The sequence below is a fragment of the Bos indicus genome, chromosome 22 (assembly GCF_029378745.1).
Source record: "Bos indicus isolate NIAB-ARS_2022 breed Sahiwal x Tharparkar chromosome 22, NIAB-ARS_B.indTharparkar_mat_pri_1.0, whole genome shotgun sequence".
NCBI lineage: Eukaryota > Metazoa > Chordata > Mammalia > Artiodactyla > Bovidae > Bos > Bos indicus.
The window spans coordinates 28,825,236-28,844,198 of NC_091781.1; the positions used below are offsets into that span (position 1 = coordinate 28,825,236).

Sequence of the window (18,963 nt, forward strand, 5' to 3'; positions counted from 1 at the left end):
TGAGTGGACTTTTATGTCTGTTCCCTTCGTGCAAGAGGTGGTTGTGCCAGCAGGATGTAGTGTGGTATGCTGAGCCACTGACCAAGCTGGTCTAGACATGGGCCTGGATCGGGATTAGGAGAAATCTGTTCTTGTGGTGCAGAGGAGTTGGTGGCACCTGACTCACACTGAAGGCTCTCCATGCTTTTATCAATATTGCTGTCTGGAAGACTTAAGAGAGAGAAGTAGGAAAGATGACTTGAAACCATGGGCATTTTGGAATTTGTGTTCTGAGAGTCAAGGTGACTTATAAATAGACCCTCTTAGCAAACCTTGTCTGCTGTCTTTGCTTTGTCACCACCATTCCAAACCTGAAATGGTTGCCCCCTTCTTCTGGTCTCATGGCCAATACCTAGTTACAGTCACCTTTCATCATTTACAGCAGGCATGTTATATGAAGTTGTTGCAGACACTCAATTAGCAAACTTGAAACCATTGAAATACAGGCTTAGTTTCTTGTGAGCCTCTAGCCACAACATTTTCATCAACCAATCAGTGCATATCCTTGTCTTATTAGTGTTTCTGCTTAAAGACACTTTATTTCATATATACCAATATTATTGATTCATTCACAGTGAACTCTTGGCCAACAGCACCATAACTCATGTCTGAACAAAGCTTATCTAAGAACATGTGTTTTCTTCATAAGACACATTCTAGACTTTGGGCAGTAGACAACAGTTCAACACTGGACTTGGAGGCCATGATATACAGGAAAATTGTCAACAAAAGCCCCCAGATACAAAAACCATGGCACTAAATTGACCGTGAAGAAGGACCGTATTTACAGTATGAAAACTGAAACAAGAAGGCAGAGCTGCATCCAGTCATCCCTCAGAATATGTGTGTTGGGTATTGAAGATGCCCACTGCTCTCTGTGCAGCCATGAATGACTACATAAGGCTGAGGAGTATTGATTTTGAGGCTACAGAAAACTGTGACAAGTAGTCAGATTTACCAATATGGAATTTGTGAATAATAAAGCCTGTAAACATTGATATACAGACTCACACAGAAGGGGCAGAAGACAAGAAATAACTATTGCTTCTCTCCAAGAATCTGATATTTAAAAATTTAAGATAAGCATTGAAGTAGTCAATGGTAAGTCAACTGTTGTCGTACCCTCAATTTAAGGCATAAAATGGTTTTCCTGTGGAATTATATGTGGGAACAGACTGTCTCTTCAATGCCTGAGGCACCCCAGGCTGATCCTTCCCATAGATGTCCTTCACTCTAGTGGGATGTCTTCTTCCTTGCCAAGTCCAGACTAAGATGATATGATCCTCAGAGCAAAGACTGTGTTTTATATTCACCATTACATCCATCAAACCTGGGTGGTCACCAAACATAGCAGATGGTCAATAAATATTTGTCAGAAGACTGACTTTGGACCTGGGCACTTGAACTGAAAAGCTGCAGCTCAGTCTACTTGCTTCTGGTCCTTGTCCACCACCCCTTGACCTCAGTTCCTCAGTTCTGAAACCTACAAAGTTCTGAAATCAGAAGTATTTTCAGGGCAATGGACAGCAAAACCTGACTGACCTAAATTCATCTGGTGACCTGAGGCTATTTATAATATTTATTCAACTTGGAGTGACTAACCATACATCTTGCATAGAAATATTAGTCTTATTTGATTACAGATTGCTGCTGGTGGTGTTAAGTAATGCATATATAATATTACAGATCCAGAATCACCTTTCTGATATGTAAAACAAACTGTAATTTTGGAACTCATCTAGGTCCAAGAGTTTCAGATGATGTCTTATTCACTTTTAGTATGATTTAGGGGTTTTCTGTAGAAATTTTATTTAAGAAGCAAATTTATTTAGAAACAAATTAGAGACGTAAATGATTATGGCCTCTGGAAGATGAGATAGTTAAGTGATATAATCTGATAGCTTACCTCCTGCAGGAACAATGTATAGAGTAAAGTCCCAGGGTAAGTTTGAAGATTTGTGAGAATAGTTCTTTATGTGAATTGGAAGCTTAAATCATAAAAAGTGAAGAAGTTGATTAATCTTAAGACTTTATAATAAATATTAAAAATGTGAGTCTTTTATAGAAATTTGAATTTCAGGACATATTTGAAAGACTGACCATAATGTCCAAATCAACTATCATTTCACAGAAAAATGTATTTGTAAAACATTCAGTTCAGTTCAGTTGCTCAGTCATGTCCAACTCTGCAACCCCATGAACTGCAGCATGCCAGGCCTCCCTATCCATCACCAACTCCTGGAGTTTACCCAATCTCATGTCCATTGAGTCGGTGATGCCATCCAACCATCTCATCCTCTGTCGTCCCCTTCTCCTCCTGCCCTCAATCTTTCCCAGCATCAGGGTCTTTTCCGATGAGTCAGCTCTTCACATCAGGTGGCCAAAGTATTGGAGTTTCAGCTTCAACATTAGTCCTTCCAAAGAATACCCAGGGCTGATCTCCTTTAGAATGGACTGGTTGGATCTCCTTGCAGTCCAAGGGACTCTCGAGTCTTCTCCAACACCACAGTTCAAAAGCATCAATTCAGCATCAATTCTTCTGTGCTCAGCTTTCTTCACAGTCCAACTCTCACATCCATACATGACCACTGGAAAAACAGCCTTGACTAGACGGACCTTTGTTGGCAAAGTAATGTCTCTGCTTTTCAATATGCTATCTAGGTTGGTCATAACTTTCCTTCCAAGGAGTAAGAGTCTTTTAATTTCATGGCTGCAGTCACCATCTGCAGTGATTTTGGAGCCCCCCAAAATAAAGTCTGACACTGTTTCCCCATCTATTTTCCATGAAGTGATGGGACCAGATGCCATGATCTTCGTTTTCTGAATGTTGAGCTTTAAGCCAACTTTCTCACTCTCCTCTTTCACTTTCATCAAGAGGCTTTTTTAGTTCCTCTTCACTTTCTGCCATAAGGGTGGTGTCATCTGCGTATCTGAGGTTATTGATATTTCTCCCGGCAATCTTTATCCCAGCTTGTGCTTCCACCAGCCCAGTGTTTCTCATGATGTACTCTGCATGTAAGTTAAATAAGCAGGGTGACAATATACAGCCTTGACGTACTCCTTTTCCTATTTGGAACCAGTCTGTTGTTCCATGTCCAGTTCTAACTGTTGCTTCCTGACCTGCATACAGGTTTCTCAAGAGGCAGGTCAGGTGGTCTGGTATTCCCATCTCTTTCAGAATTTTCCACGGTTGATTGTGATCCACACAGTCAAAGGCTTTGGCATAGTCAGTAAAACAGAAATAGATGTTTTTCTGGAACTCTTTTGCTTTTTCGATGATACAGCGGATGTTGTTGTAAAACATACTATTCTGTTAAAAAAAAAATTCATAGCAAAAGAACCCCAGTATCAGAGGTCTACCAAAAAAGTTTTTCCCATCTGCTTCTCTTCTACTAGGAATAATAAAGAAGATTATTATAATGAAACACCTGGAAACGGAATTTGGTTGTCTTTTCTCCTTCTCCAGGGGAAGAGTTTTTGTTTTTTTTTTTAATCCCTGTATAAATTTTAATTGGAATTGAAAATATAGCCTGGAGTCTTACAAACCTTGAGCTTCCCTTATGGCTCAGACAGTAAAGAATCTACCTACAGTGTGAGAGACCCAGGTTCAATCCCTGGGTCAGAAAGAACCCTTGAAGAAGAGAATGGCTACCCACTCCAGTATTCTTGCCTAGAGAATTCCATGGACAGAGGAGCCTGGCGGGCTATAGTCCATGGGGTCACAAAGAGTTAAACATGACTGAGCAGCTAACACTTATAAAGCTTTTTACTCATTTAAAAACAAAACAAAACTATCTGGGGACTTCCCTGGTGGTTCAGTGGCTAAGACTTCTCACTCCCAGTGCAGGAGGCCTGGGTTAGATCCCTAGTCAGGGAGCAAGATCCCACATGCCACAACTGAGAGTTTGCATGCTGCAACTAAAGATCCCATGTCTACAACTAAGACCCAGTGCAGCCAAACAAATAAATAAATAAATAAATGTTTTAGAAAGCAAGCTTCAGTCTGTACTACACAAATTTGATAAAATTGCTCACTTTCTGGAAAATATTCATACAAGTGATAGAAAGATTCCTGGTGGCTAGTTTTTAGGGTTTTAATGGGAAAAATGAAATATTTTTCTAATTAAACGTTTTCTTTTGTATTGGAGTATAGTTGATTTACAGTGTTGTGATTGTTTCAGGTGGACAGCAGAGGGACTCAGCCATACATATACATGTATCCATTCTTCCCCAAACTCCCTTCCATCAAGGCTGAAGGCTTGAAAACAGTATTAAAAAGAAAAATAATACACATTCTTATTTTATTCTTACTTGAGAAAGTACTAAGGTTGGTCTGTAGATCAAATGTTCTGTTGGGGCTCTGAGTGGATGCCTTTAAAAATGGTATTTGAAATAACCCACAGACAGTGCTTTAACCAATATCATAGGAATCACCTCCATTGCAGTGAACTGTGTACTTCTGCAAAGAACAGCTTTCTGTGGAGAGTATGCTTGTTGAAAGAAATGACTAATGGATCTTTCTCTAGGCATATTTTGAGATTCTCTTTGTGTTTGGTAAAACGTGCCAGGCCTTTTAAAAAGTAGTTTGAGATGAGTAGCGTTGTATTAGAAATCTTGTTGTTTGCCCCAAGGAAACCAGAGCTATCCCTGTGACCCTCTGCACCCTTCTCTCTCTGGCTCTGCCCCCTTTACCTGAACAAATGTTCAGAAGCCTCAGGCTTCTTTTCCAGAACTTGTGTTTGTTAAGTAAGTACAGATGATAAATATACAAATAATGAATTTTAAAACACCTGTGTAAGTATCACCCAAGTCAAGAACCACTCAGAAGTCCCTTGTACCTTCTCACATTGTGTTACCATCCATTGGTCTTTGCCTGCTTTGGAACTTAGTATAACTGAAATAATACAGTGTGTACTCTTTTGCATGTGGCTTCATCTATTCAGAGTTATTTTGGTGAGAAGTCTGGAGAAGGAAATGGCAACCCACTCCAGTATTCTTGCCTGGAGAATCCCAGGGACAGGGGAGCCTGGTGGGCTGCCGTCTATGGGGTCGCACAGAGTTGGACATGACTGAAGCGACTTAGCAGCAGCAGCAGCAGCAGCAGCTAACTCAGTATCAGTTTTTAAAGGTCTCTCTGGGGGCACTTGTAGCAAAATCTCTTGGCCTTACCCGTTATGAGCTCATCTTGACTTCATGGCATTTGTAAAGACCCTGACCCTGATGCTGGGAAAGATTGAAGGCAGGAGGAGAAGGGGACGACAGAGGATGAGATGGTTGGATGGCATCACCGACTCAATGGACATGAGTCTGTGTAAGCTTTGGGAACTGGTGATGGACAGGGAGGCCTGGCGTGCTGCGGTTCATGGGGTTGCAAAGAGTCGGACACAACTGAGCGACTGAACTGAACTGTTTCCTCAACTGAGGAAAACCCAGTGCATCATATCTAAGAAGAAGCTGAGTACAAATGCTGCAGCTCCGGGTCTGGCTTCCCCACAGAGGGAGACAAGTTATAGAGCTGTCTTTATCGTGTCAGCAGGCTGTACCAGTTGGCATTCTGTGGAATCATTCTGTGTAAGAATGAGTGCAGGAAGGTGCTGCAGGTCTGCCCTTGGAGGTGGCCACTTAGCATAGTGACTGGCCCTCATGAGGAGGTCTGTTCTGTAACTGTGTCTGATCATGTTGGAAAGCAGAGGTTCCCAACTTTCTCTAGAGAACATGTTAGCTGTGGTTCAAAGTGTGTGGGAAGAGCCAGAGAGCTTATGTGATATGTCAGACATTTAGTTATTCCAGAAAACCCACACCAGGGAGCAGGCAGTGCATAGTTGTCATTCATTTGGTAGGACGAGATTGTCATTAAGAAAAGGCAGAATAGTTCTTTTTTAACTGATTCATTGCAGTATGCATTGGAGAAAACATTTCATTGACCATCATACTTGCGAGCAGATAAATATTCTGAATTTTCAAAGTTTCTTGACTTCCTTCATAATTTGGAAAGCTGTATGCTGCATCGTGTGTGTGGTGAACATTCCGGCACTCGAGTATTTTCCTGTTTCAGTACTGTGAAAACAACACAGTGCACAAACTTTGTGTTTTGTAACCAGGGAAAATCTTAGCATTGAGAACAAACTTACAAAGAAATAAACACATTAAATCACTTGTCCCAGTCTTTCTTCCTCAGAGCATGCCAGGAAGTTTGGGAGCAGTCATTTTCCTTCTGCTTTCAAGATGGGGAAGTGGAGACAAAAAGGACATGTTTGAAAACGCAGCCAGAACTTGTGCTTCTGTAGACCTCAAGACTGTCTTAGAATGCCAAGTTCACTGTGTGTGCAAGAAATTGGAGGACAAGGGGCAGAGCATCCCAGCTGGTGGTCTGCGGCCCCACTGGTGGCTTTCAGGAGAAATGGAAATGATGGCCCCTCAGCCTTCAGGATGGCAGGTGGGATGGGAGCCAGCCTGGACAGTTATTTTGTGCCATGCCAGACGGAGACTGTTTTCTGTGTCCCAGGGCCTGAAACAGCCTGGCAAGCGTTGCTTTAAATAGACTCTGCAAGACTGTCTGAGTTCAGCTTAGAACTGGATGAGTAGGAGCCAGCCTAGGAAGACTTGGGGGAAGAATGTTCCAGAATGAGGGAGCATTTGCAAAGGCCTTGAAGAAAGAATGTATCATTGTGTCCTTGGGACAGAGAGAGGGTGGTGAGTGGAGCTCCAGAGCACAGTGACGAGGAAACAAATGCCAGGCAGCCCCCCTGAGAGGAGATAGGCCCAGAGGGCTGCTTCTGGGGCCTTGTCTTCACTGGGGAAGTTTAGATTTTATCCTGAGTGTTCTGGGAACCCATTGCAGGTGTTAAACAGGGGAACATCATGAGCATAATGTAGAAGTGTAAAAGCATAGCATTTTAGACTCAGAAACTAGAAACAGACTGATCATTCACTGCATTTTACTATGTGAAGAAAACTTTTCTGTGTCTTGCTGCTGTTGATAGTCTTCGTGGTATCATTTATTTCATTTGTAAAATCAGGAATTTGTATGAGGTGCCTTCTAATTTCTTTTTGGCTCTAAAGATCTTGATCCCTGTATACACCTCTGTATTAGTTCCCTTGGGCTATGATAACAAATGACTGCAAACTAGATAGCTTAAAATAGCAGAAATTTATTCCCTCACAGTTTTGGAGGCCAGAAGTCTAAAGTCAATGGTTCAGCAGGGTTGGTTCTTTCTACAGGCTTGAGAGAGAGTTGTCCCATGCCTCTCTGTAGCTTCTAACTACCAGCCATGCTTGACATTCCTTGCTTGGCTTGTAGACACAGCACTTCAGTCTCTGCCACCATTATCAAATGGTCTTCTCTGTATCCTTGTGTCTTTTTTTTTTTTAATTTATTTATTATAAATGAAACAAAGATGAATTTTTTTAATAATAAAAAGTATAATTCACAAAGAAGATAGACATCATACACCATCAGTGTGTCCTTGTGTCTTATATGATCTTCTTGTAAGGACACCAGTCCCTATTAAGTGATTGGATTTAGGGCTCACCCTAACACAGTATGACCTCATCTTGACTTTATGACATTTGTAAATACCCTATTTCCCCAACCGAGGTCATACTGATAGGTTCTGGGGATGAGGACTTGAACATATCTTCGTGGGGGGTACATTTCAACCAGAACACCTTCCTTATGCTACCACCTTCTTAGTGCCTTCTTCCCTTTAGTTTGTTGACCTCTACTTAGTTTGCTGCTGCTGCTGCTGCTAAGTCGCTTCAGTTGTGTCCGACTCTGTGTGACCTCATAGACGGCAGCCCACCAGGCTCCGTCATCCCTGGGATTCTCCAGGCAAGAACACTTGAGTGGGTTGCCATTTCCTTCTCCAATGCATGAAAGTGAAAAGTGAAAGGGAAGTCCCTCAGTCAAGTCCGACTCTTCACGACCCATGGACTGCAGCCTACCAGGCTCCTCCGCCCATGGGATTTTCCAGGCAAGAGTACTGGAGTGGGGTGCTATTGCCTTCTCCATCTACTTAGTTTAATGGAATCCAAATAGCCATGTCATCTGAACAGTTAGTAGGTCAAAATACTACATCTCTGTGGTTGAACAGTACGGTCTGCCCTTTTCACATAGATGAAAGGTAGAAATATTGTCAGAATTGTACAAGTCTGACAAACCCGCAAATGTCTTGCTTCATGGAATAATTTTAGAGAAAAAAAATGGAAGGAAGAGATGTGTTTCCACCTTGGACCTATAGTCCCCATTTTCCCGTATCCTTTTCTACCCTACAAAAGTCTTTTGTTGTTGTTGTTCTTTGTTTTACTCAACCAGTTGTTTGGGTTCACTGATAGATTACGTATTTATTTCCTGCCTTGTACCATAAATTATTTAAAGCATCTTTCTTATGTGCATAAACAAGATGAGCTGATTAGGGTTGGGGTAAAAGAAGCGGGGAGAAGGTAAAGACCTAAATGGAAGTGGAGAGGCGAGAAGGAGCCACTGGATTGTCCCATGATGCAGGTGGATCACGGATTGGAACTTCACAACTGCTGGTGTAGAAAGGGAGACCTTTTGACTTGGCATAGTTCCAAGAGTTTCATGGGGCCAGTTTTGAAATTGATTCTGAATTCTAGCTTTGGGGATTACAATGAAGCACATTTCCCTAACACAGTTCTGCTGGGGTGCGGGGGGCATAGAGGGAAATGTGGCAAATTTATGACACTTAACATTTCTGTCTACTGTTTGATTCGGTCTGGCATAAATGCAGAATGGTTTCAAGGACAGGATGCAGTGCATTTCTCTCAAACTATGGACATTGCGTCCTTCTTAATCTATTTGTCATCCTCACTGTCCGCTTCTTAGGTGGATGCCAGTGGTGAAGCGAACGATAGCTTCTCTGGATTTGGATAAACCTTCATTCACCTACTTCATTTAACTGTTAACTGTACTTAAGTATGTATAATTGCCATATCAATTTTTTTTAATATAAACTCTTTTACTTTGCTCTAAAAATGTGTGTGTGTGGAGGGTGTTTGTATATCTAGTACACCACATATATATTGTGAGGGGGTCATTCTTTCTGAATAGTTGTAATTTAGAGTTTCTACACCTAGAAAATTACAAACAGAACTGGTGATAGCACACAAAAATAACACACTATTGATCAAATCATTTAATAAATTTAGTCCCAATTCTAGTATATCACTCTCCTTCCTAGCATCTCCCCTACTCATCCTGCCAGTATTTTTTTTCTTTAACCTCTTGATGACGGTTGATATTATGTAGTACAAATGAACTGCAGATTGAGGAAAAGGGCAAGGATTTCACAAAGGCAGAGGAAGTAATATAGAAGCTGGATTTGAACCACACATAGAACTGCTGACAGTGAGGCTTGGATGTGTGGGATTATTAACAACTGAAGCAGAAAATTCTACAATACTAGTGACAAGTTGAAAGTCTTTATTTTGACTATTAAAGCATTGATTTGAGTATCACATGATTGAGAGGCCCTTGAACTCATGGTGCCATCGTGATTATTTCTAAAAACTATCTTACAATTCTGCTCTAAAAGACAACCTGAAGTGTCATACAGTACTATAATAGAATTTTCTTGGAATAGTTACAAATACAATTAATATTTGGTTCATTCTTTGTTTATTTTGAGAGTTAGTACCTAGTTGTAATTATAACCTATGTATGAATATTGTTAAATATTTTCTAAACTTATTTTTGTAGTTTGTCATTTAGTCTCAAGGTGAAATCTTCACTTTTTAAAAATCACTTTTTACTGTTAAATTTGACTTCTATTTTATGTTGATCGACTTTAAGTGTTCTTTTTTCTTCATCTTAATTATATTCCATTAATGAGCATCTCCACTCTCTTTCAAAATTCATGTCCTCCCCAAACCTAAGAAGGTGACCTTATTTGGGAATAGGGTTGTTGCAGATGTAGTTAGGTGTTAAGAGGAGGTCATACTGGAGTAGGATGGCCCTTTGATCCAATATGACTTGTACCCTTATAAGGAGAAAAAGAGTCACAGAGATGCACCCAGAAGGAAGACAGCCTTGTGAGGAAACAGACACACAGAATGCCATGTGGTGACAGAGCATAGAATGATGTGTCTACAAGCCAAGGAAGCCAAGGATTCCTGGCAACACCAGAGGCTAAGAGAAAGGCATGGAACAGATTGTTCCACTGGAGCTCCCAGAAGGAATCAACCCTGTCAGCACCTTGATTTTGGATTTCTAGCCTCTAGAACTGTGAAAGGATAAATTTCTGTTGTCTTAAGCCACCACATTGTGGTGGTTTGTTATGGCAGCCCTAGGAAATTAATACAGATTTTCATACCGTGAATGGGATATTACTGTAACTGATACCTGAAATTGTGGGAGTGGCTTTAGAGTCCGGTCATCAGTAGAGGCTGGAAGAGTTTGGGAATGTGTGCATAATGGAAGAATCTTAGATTACTTAAAGAGATAACATAGTAGAAATATGGACATTAAAGCTGAATCTTGCCAAGGTTTAGAAAGAAGTGAGGAGAGCTACAGAGTAAGCTTCTGTAGTCTTAGAAAAAAATTTACATATCATCACCTGTAGAATGGTGCTAGAAACAGAAATGTGAAAGGTACTTCTAGTGAGATCTCAGATGGAAAAGAACTTGTTACTGCAAACTGGAGGAACAGTGACCCTTGTTACAAAGGTGGGGAACTTGGTTGTGTTGTGTCGGCCAGCCATTCAGTGTGGAGAGTAGAACTCGGGTATTTAGCTGAAGAGATTTCCACAGTGTTAAAGATGCAGCCTGGTTTCTCCTTGTTAACTAGAGTAGAATGAGAGAAGGCAAAGAGAAATTGAGGAAGAAATTGTTGAGTATAAAGGGGTCAGTACTTGATGATTTGGAAACTTTCCAGCCTGTCCACACTTCCCCAGTGCTCAGTGGGTAAAGAATCTGCCTGCAATACAGGAGACACGGGCGATGCAGATTCGATCCCTGGGTCAGATACCCTGGAGGAGGAAATGGCAACCCATTCCAGTATTCTTGCCTAGAAGATGCCATGAACAGAGGAGACTGGCAGGCTACAGTCCACAGGGTTGCAAAGAGTCGGAAAGGACTGAGCATGCACTCATCATCATCATGAGCCTGTTCACATAACTGTGCTCTGGAATTGGGGCCACAGGTATGTGTGGACAGCCTTTGGCTAAAGAGATTAAGCATGTGAATTTTGGATCCGTTCAGCCATCTGGCACAAGTCAGGAATGGAGGTGGGCTCATCCAGGAAGGACATATGGAGAATTCTCTTGTCTAATGGTGTGCATCCCCTTGACTTTCACAGAAGACTGACAAGGTTTTTGAGAATGTTATAGCAGCAGAGAAACAACCAGCCTGGACTGAGAAGGGCAGAGAAGGGAGGAAATGAAGGGAGAATGGGTCTGAGGGCAGAACCAGGAATTCAGAGGCCAGAGTAGGTGGAGCTTCCACCCTCGTGGGTGGGCCCAGACATAGCATCAAGCCACAGAGGATTATTCTCAGGCTTCAAAACTAATGGAATTTGACCTACTGCATTGTGAACTTGCTTTAGATTGGTTAACTTTTTTTTATCCATTTCATTTTTTCCCTTCTGAAATGGAAATATTTGTTTTTTACACTTGTACAACCGTTGTGTTTTGGAAACAGATAACTTGTTCTTTAGTCACAGATCTGTGGACAGAGAGAAATGTTACCCCAGGATAGAGTATACCCAGAGTTCCACCTAAACCTGTTTGAGATGAGAGTTAGATGAAAGTTTGGACCTAGAGTTGATGTTGGAATGGATTGAGACTTTGGGAATATTGAGATGAGTGAATATATATTGCATGTGGGACAGACATGAATAGGGGGTGAGGCAAAGGCTAGAAGACAGAGTGCGTCGTTGGATAGTGCCTCCCCTTAATTCATATCTTCTCACAGAACCCTAGAACATGACTTTGGAAATAGTGTTCTTGTAGATGTAATTAATTGTTAAGATAAGGTCATATTGGTGTAGGGTGAGCCCTTGATCCAGTATGACTGGTATTCTTAGGAGAAGAGACACATCTAGACAGAAGACAGCCTTGTGAAGAAACACACAGAGAGAACGCCAGGTGGTGACAGAAGCATAGCTTAGGTTGATGTATCTACAAGCCAAGGATTCCTGGCAACACCAGAAGCTATGAGAAAGGCATGGAACAGATTCTCCCCTCAGAGCCCTCAGAAGGAAGCAACCCTGCTGATACCTTGATTTTGGACTTCTGGCCTCTAGAACTATGAGAGGATAAATTTCTGTTGTTTTAAGCCAGCCAGTAGTAGTTTGTTATGATGGTTACTAGTAACTAATAGAGGGAGTTTTGGGGAAAATTGATCCAATGACCCATGGACTAGGTATTGTTTTTCATAATGCAGACCCAGAGAAGGGTATTAAGTCAAGTTGAAAATAGGATGAAAAAATATTTTATTGGCCCATACTCAGTGAGGCCTAAATAACTCTTATCTTGCAGTATTTTCTGCATTAAATTGGTATTTTCTTGTTCAAAAAGATCAGTTGTTTCCGCTAATGACTGAGCTGGAAATGCTTTTCATTCTTACAGAGTCAGGGCAGGCAGTTAGTTCTATGTTCATCTGTGCATGAACTGGTATTTGTCTTTCATGCCTGTTCAGAGATGAGTTTCACCAGCAACTTCTACCTAAAGCTAATGCGTTACCTTTTATTTAGATCAGGTTGCATAAATGTATATTAGGCAGGGGAGTTTGAAATTTGGAACTGGTTGTTTTTAGTAGAAAGGAATTATGATTATATGTCATTGTCATCATTGTCTTTTAAAAAGAATGTTGATATACGGTTTGTTCCCAGAAAGAGTCTGACGGTGTGTGCGTGTTTGTGTGTGCGTGTGTGTGTGTGTATGTGTCCTTTGAAATTAAAAGCCAGTCACTGTATTCATCATCTAGTATGAAATGTGTCTGGAGTGGCCTCACTGGAGTCCTGTCCTACATTATCGGTTGCTGGCTCTAGTGTCAGTATGTCATGGCTGGCAGGCTAGCAGGTTTTGGCAGAGGAAATGAAACCTAGTCAGTTACTATGAGATTTATAGTAGACCTGCTATTGCAGGAAGTGGTGAAAAGTTGATTGATAGTTTGAGACAAAATTCTACAGCAAGAAACAGGATGTATGCTTTCTATTTATACCCAGTTTTCTTTTGCCTACATTTCAGGGCTCCTTTTGCACTTTGTTTTGGCGGTTTCATAAGGTTACAGTTCCCTTTTTGCCCCCCTAAAATCAGTCACCAAATATAAAATAATTGAGGAAATTTTATATCAGCTCAGCCACAGTAAAGGCATGCACCCTTAGCTGTTACTATTACTCTTCATTGGTAGTTGGATTTACTGTAGCTTGTCAGTCTTTAATTAAAAAAAAATTTCTCCAAATAGGAAATTATTTCACATATATAAACAGAATGGAAGATTTTTTTTTCTTCTTTTTAAAGTTAATATGGCAGGATTACATTTCCAAAAATTTTCTGAGAAAAACCTGCATTGAGTATAATTTTATTAAAATATGACATTAGTATGATCTATCATGTGTCTTTTAAATGCTGAATCTCTTCACTCCATAATTAATACATCTTAACAGATAGGTATTCTTCACTTAGATGTAAAATATACTCTATAAGTACAACTAGTAACTCAACATATGTGTCGGTTGAGTATATCCACATGTACCTGGTTTTTGCAAGCACTCTGGCTAACTAATAATGTCATTTGACAAGGCTTTTTGACATGACCTAGCCTGGTCTGTTTTGAGTGTGACAGTGAAAAGCCACTAACTGCGTTAAATGAGGTGCTTTCTGAAATGGAAAGGCCATTACAGTTAGATTCTAGAATTTACAAGGAGTGGCAGACAGAACCACCTCCAATTGTGCCAATGTTTGAAAAGAACAAAAAGGCTACTCTTTCATGGCTCAGTTTTTTCTCCAAAGGAATAATTTCCTTTTCTGTGAACAGTGACTGCTAAATTATCTGTGTCAAATAATTGAACAGAAACAAACCCAACTTTCATTCCTGAGATTAGTTGGGTCATATTCTATACCAATGATATTTTGAAATTTTAATTAGTTTTTTTTTTTCTTCCTAGCATTCTTTGAGAGTTCAAAGTGCTTATTCTGTTAAGTTTCTATCAGAAGTTTAATATAAATTTGAGAAACTAGATAGCTTGAGGTAGTAAAAGTGGGTAATAAGAAATAAAGATGAATCAGGGTGGTAAGGAACAAAAAAAAAATCCACATATGATCAATTTTTTAATACACATTATATAATGGATCATTTTAAACATAATATTGTGCTAAAAGTGAGAAACGAACTTTTCTCTGTTGGATAGGAATTTACCTCAGCTGGTAACAGGCAAAGATCACTTGGCTCGTCTTTGCCACTTCCCTGCCTGTTAGAGTTAACACTTAGTCCCAGCATCGCGAGGGATGCTTTCTGAAAAGAGCCAAAATTACAGGTGAAGAACTTTAGAATTCCAAATTTATATAGTTATAAGTGACAGATTAATATTTTTATAGTAGACAATAATAAAGATCCAAACAGTTTTAGCTTGAGTACATATATCTGTGGTATTCACTAATACTCACATTTTTTCCTCAGATCCTGCAGTCTTTGTAGGTAAAGCTTAGATGTATACTTTAAGACTGCTGAGCTAAAAAGAGACCCGTCACAGTTTCTATGGAGAATTCTGGGCCTTATGCAAGTGAGAACTTGCTCCTTGGGAAGGTGTTGAGTGGCATCAAATTGGGAAGAAATCATGGGAACCTTTTCAGAGCCCTCAGAAGTATTCCTGAGAGGCCCTGTGGTGGAGGAGAGAGAGCGCTAGAGCTCAGAGGTGTGGGCTTCCGCTCCTGACTGCCCTCCTGCTCAGCGGGGCAAACTTTAGCTGGTCTCTCAATTCCTCCAAACTTCTATTTTGCCATCTGTCATGTAGGGATGAAAATGAAGCTGATTCACAGGATTGTCATAGGAGCAATTACAACAATGTTTGTGGAACATCATCCTTCATATATTGTCAATAGTGTTTGTTATGTCTGTTAAAAATGTGAGATGTGTGGTCACTGAAGTGTAAAGGCTTTTATTAAAAATTTTTATTTTGGATATTATAATTTAATAAGAAACATTCTCTTCTTTTCCAAGTTCATGGCTCTTTATCTCTTAAGGCTGTGTGTCATTACCCAGAGAGGATCTTTTTTTTAGTGAGAAAGATGACAGTGAACTAGTCCTTAGGCTGGCAGAGCCTTGCGGCAGGGAGGTTTTAAACTGGAACACTAGCTCTGACCAGATCCTTGGCAACCGGTACCCAAGCCTTCAAAATATATTATGTATATCATCCAAATTGTCTTGGACATGGATGTAGATTGTATTGCAAACATCTTATTTTATCACTGTGTTTTTAAAGATGTCTCAAACCCACCAGAACTTACCCAGAGTTACAGCCCTTTGGTAGATCATCTACTAACTCCAGTGAATCTCACCCAAGCTTTCCTTTGAACCGCAGGCCATCTTTCCTTTTCTAAACTCCTGCAATTCCAGCACCAAAACACAGGGTTTTCCTCGTTTAAGAGAAAGTTGCACATCCATGACAGCCATTGTCCTCATCCCACCCAACCTTGGACACTGACTGCAGTGGAGCTTTGGGTCCTGATTACACTCTCCAGACCTGGGCTGGGGGTGGGGGAAGCATCCCTGTGGAATCTTTTGTTATGCTAAATATTTTGAGACAAAGGGGTCTCAGGTATATCCAGGCACTTAGATGAAAATCCCCATCCATCACTCTATTGAAATGAAGCCTGTAGTCCCCAGTGTTATGGGGTGGACTGCACTTTGACAAATGAATTTATCCTGTGAACTCAACTCATTCAGTTTGTTTCAAGCGACTCATGTAATCTTTGGAGCCAGAGAAACACAGAAGCCATGTCAGCACGCTTACCGTTTTCACTCACTGCTACTTTTTTTCACTTGTCACACCAGATTTCCCTGTACGGAACAGCAAAGACATCTTTTTTGGAAAACTGCAGTATGCTTTACACTGTTTCAAAAACAAAACAACTAAAATGCATCTGAGTTAATGAAAAAGTTTATCTGTTCAGTATAGTGTTTATCATGTAATGTTATAAGTTTAGCAAAAATATCTTCTGAAATAGCATGAGATGGTTTTCAGTTAAAAAGCACTCTGTTGCTCTTTTATACTGCTTTTCTTTTCTTTTTTAGTTAGGAATTTTGAATAGATATTCCATTCCCATAAGTTTAAAAATAAACCATATGCATGAAAAGTCTCCCTTTCACTATCATCCTTCATCTTTCCAACTCCTACAGTGCCCCCTCTACATAAATATTAGTGTTTTCTGTAGCTTTCCAGAGTTCATGGTTAAGTGTACAAGCAACTTCAAATGTTTTTGCTTCTTTACTCTTTTTGTGTGTTTAACATAGAAAGCAGCATATACATATAGAAAGCCTTTTGTCATTGTTAAACAATATATCTGGCTTAGTCCCTGAAGAGCCTCCTACATTACATCACCATTGACTGTTCCTTCCTGTGGCCATGTTGGTGGACATTTGGGTATTTCTTATTTTGGAGTATTAGAAACAATGCCGCACTAAATATTACCTTGGACCTGCGTCTTGTAGCATATGTGTTTAATTTCCAGATGTGGTTTTGCTGGGTCAAGGGTATGTACATTTTCAATTTTGAAAGTTATTGCCAGGTTCTCCTGCACCGGGATTATAACTGTTTACTCTATCACCAGCAGTGAATGAAAGCGCCTTTCGTCCACAGCCTTGCTGGCAGTGTTACCAAATGTTTGGATTTTTGCCAATCTGATAAATGAAAATATATCTCAGCATGATTTTAATTTGTATTTCTTTTATTTGACTGAAGTTGTTGAACATCTTTTCATATATTTTCAGAGTCATTTCTATTTCTTTTTGTGAGAATTGTCTGCTTGTATCTTTTGCCCATTTTCCTCATGGATTGTTATCTCTGCTTTTAAGAACTCTATTAGGAGAATTAGGCCTTGTTTTATGATATAAATCACAAATACTTTTCTCAATTTTGCATTAGCTTTTTGACTTTTCTTCTTCTTATTATTACTTTTTTACCCTTCAGAAATTGTCTTATTTTTATTAGTTGAATTTATCAGTCTTAGCCTTTCTTTTGTGGCTTCTAGATTTTGATCATAGGAAGGCCTTCCTCATTCTGGTGTCATAAAGGAAATCTCCTTCATTTCCTTGTAATACTTATTTCCTTTTTTCTGTTTGTATCTTTGATCTGTTTTGGGGGTTCATCCTCTGTGCCATGTGAAGTATAGATCCAGCTTTATTTTGTCATCTCTTTAAGCTGTGGACCCTGTTATCCCCAGACTAGTTAATGAATAGTCCTAATAATTGTTCTTAAAATGGTTTTCAAGGTCCAAAAAGTTGGCAGCTCTTGCAGAAGCCTTAAAGAAAGCATCCCTAACCAAGGCCCAGCTGGGGTTAGAACTGGAGGAGCTGGAGGCAGCAGCATTTCTGGTCCAGGAGGAAGAAACCACATCAAAAGCAGGAGTCCATTCCACTTCCAGGCAGCAGACACCTTCCTCCAGCTCTGAGACGAGTGGTTCAGAAGAATCAGAGGGCAGTGCATCACTTGAGACTGAGGAGTCAGACTCGGAACAGGAGGAGCCTGGAGGCGGTGAATCTGAGACAGGGCATTCCTTGCTCGGTCCCTTTGTTGAAGAAAGCAGCATGGCCCTGCTTCTTAACGATGGTGGTATGTGTAGAAGCACCACTTTCCTGGGGTCTGATGGTGGTCGAGGACAGCCGCTGGCCTCCCCTGGGGCTCCCAGAGCATTTGGGCCTCTGATCCAGGAGCTTGGAGAACAACTGGAGACTTCGGTTCAGATTTCCGAGCCCAAAGACTCTGCTGCTGGACAGCAGGACAGTGTGCTGGAGAGAGAAAGCCGGCAGACACCTGAGGATTGACTCCTGAGTGGTCTCATTTGTTATTGAGAATTATGTCAGATTTGGTTTTATTGACTGAATTAAAATTCTTCATTTTCACTTTGTACTTTTCCTTGGTATATACAACATTGTTTGTGAGCTAACATTGACACCAGTTGGTTTTCTTGTACCTATAAGAACAAAGTTCTAAAGCAAACTGTAATTAATATTATCAGGCTTATTTCATGCAGTGTTGTTATTTTGAGATTCATCAATGTAGCATGTATTGAGGGTTTGTTGTTTTTTTTTTCCGTATCTGAGTAGTATTTCATTGAATGGACATTTGGGTTGTTTCCAGCTTTTGGCTGTTCCAAATAAAGCTGTTATGAACATTTGTGTGCAAGTCTTTGTGTGGACATATGCTTTTATTTCTCTTAGGTAAATATCTGGGAGTGGAATGATGGAGCCGTATGGTAGGTGTATGTTTAACAGTGTAAGAAATTGCCAAACTGTTTTCCAAAGTGACTGTACCATTTTACACGCCCACCAGCAGCCTGTGAGAGCCCTGCTTCTTTCTCATTCTTGTCATCACTTGGTATCATCACTTGGTGTGGTCAATTTTAACATTTTAATAAGTGTGAAGTGGTATCTCATTGTGATTTTATTTTGCATTTTAAGACTACTTGTGTTAAGCATCTTTTCACATGTGTGTTTGTCATTCACATATCTTTGGTGAAGTGTCTGTTTAAATCTCTTGCCGGTTATTTTTGACCTGGGTTGCTTTTCTTATTTCTGAGTTTGCAGAATTCTTTATAAATTCTAAATACAAATCCTTAAATGAGTCATCCTTGCCTGCCTGATAATCTTTGATTGGATAAACATTGTGAGTTTTACCTCATTGGGTGCTGGATATATGTATTCTCCTAAGTATTCTTTAGCTTTGTTTTGGGATGCAGTTGTTTGGAA

General features: G+C 40.2%; 1 protein-coding gene across 2 annotated transcripts in view; it reads left to right on the forward strand.

Annotated features, from left to right (window-relative positions):
* Window positions 1-18,400, forward strand: part of SHQ1 (SHQ1, H/ACA ribonucleoprotein assembly factor) — a 104,941-nt gene extending 86,541 nt beyond the window's left edge. For both annotated transcript variants that reach the window (XM_070776324.1, XM_070776325.1), the window contains one exon: window positions 17,487-18,400. In XM_070776324.1, the coding sequence (XP_070632425.1) occupies window positions 17,487-18,039 (553 nt within the window). In that variant the 3' untranslated portion in view covers window positions 18,040-18,400. The remainder of the gene's footprint in view (window positions 1-17,486) is intronic.
* Window positions 18,401-18,963: the final 563 nt, after the last annotated feature.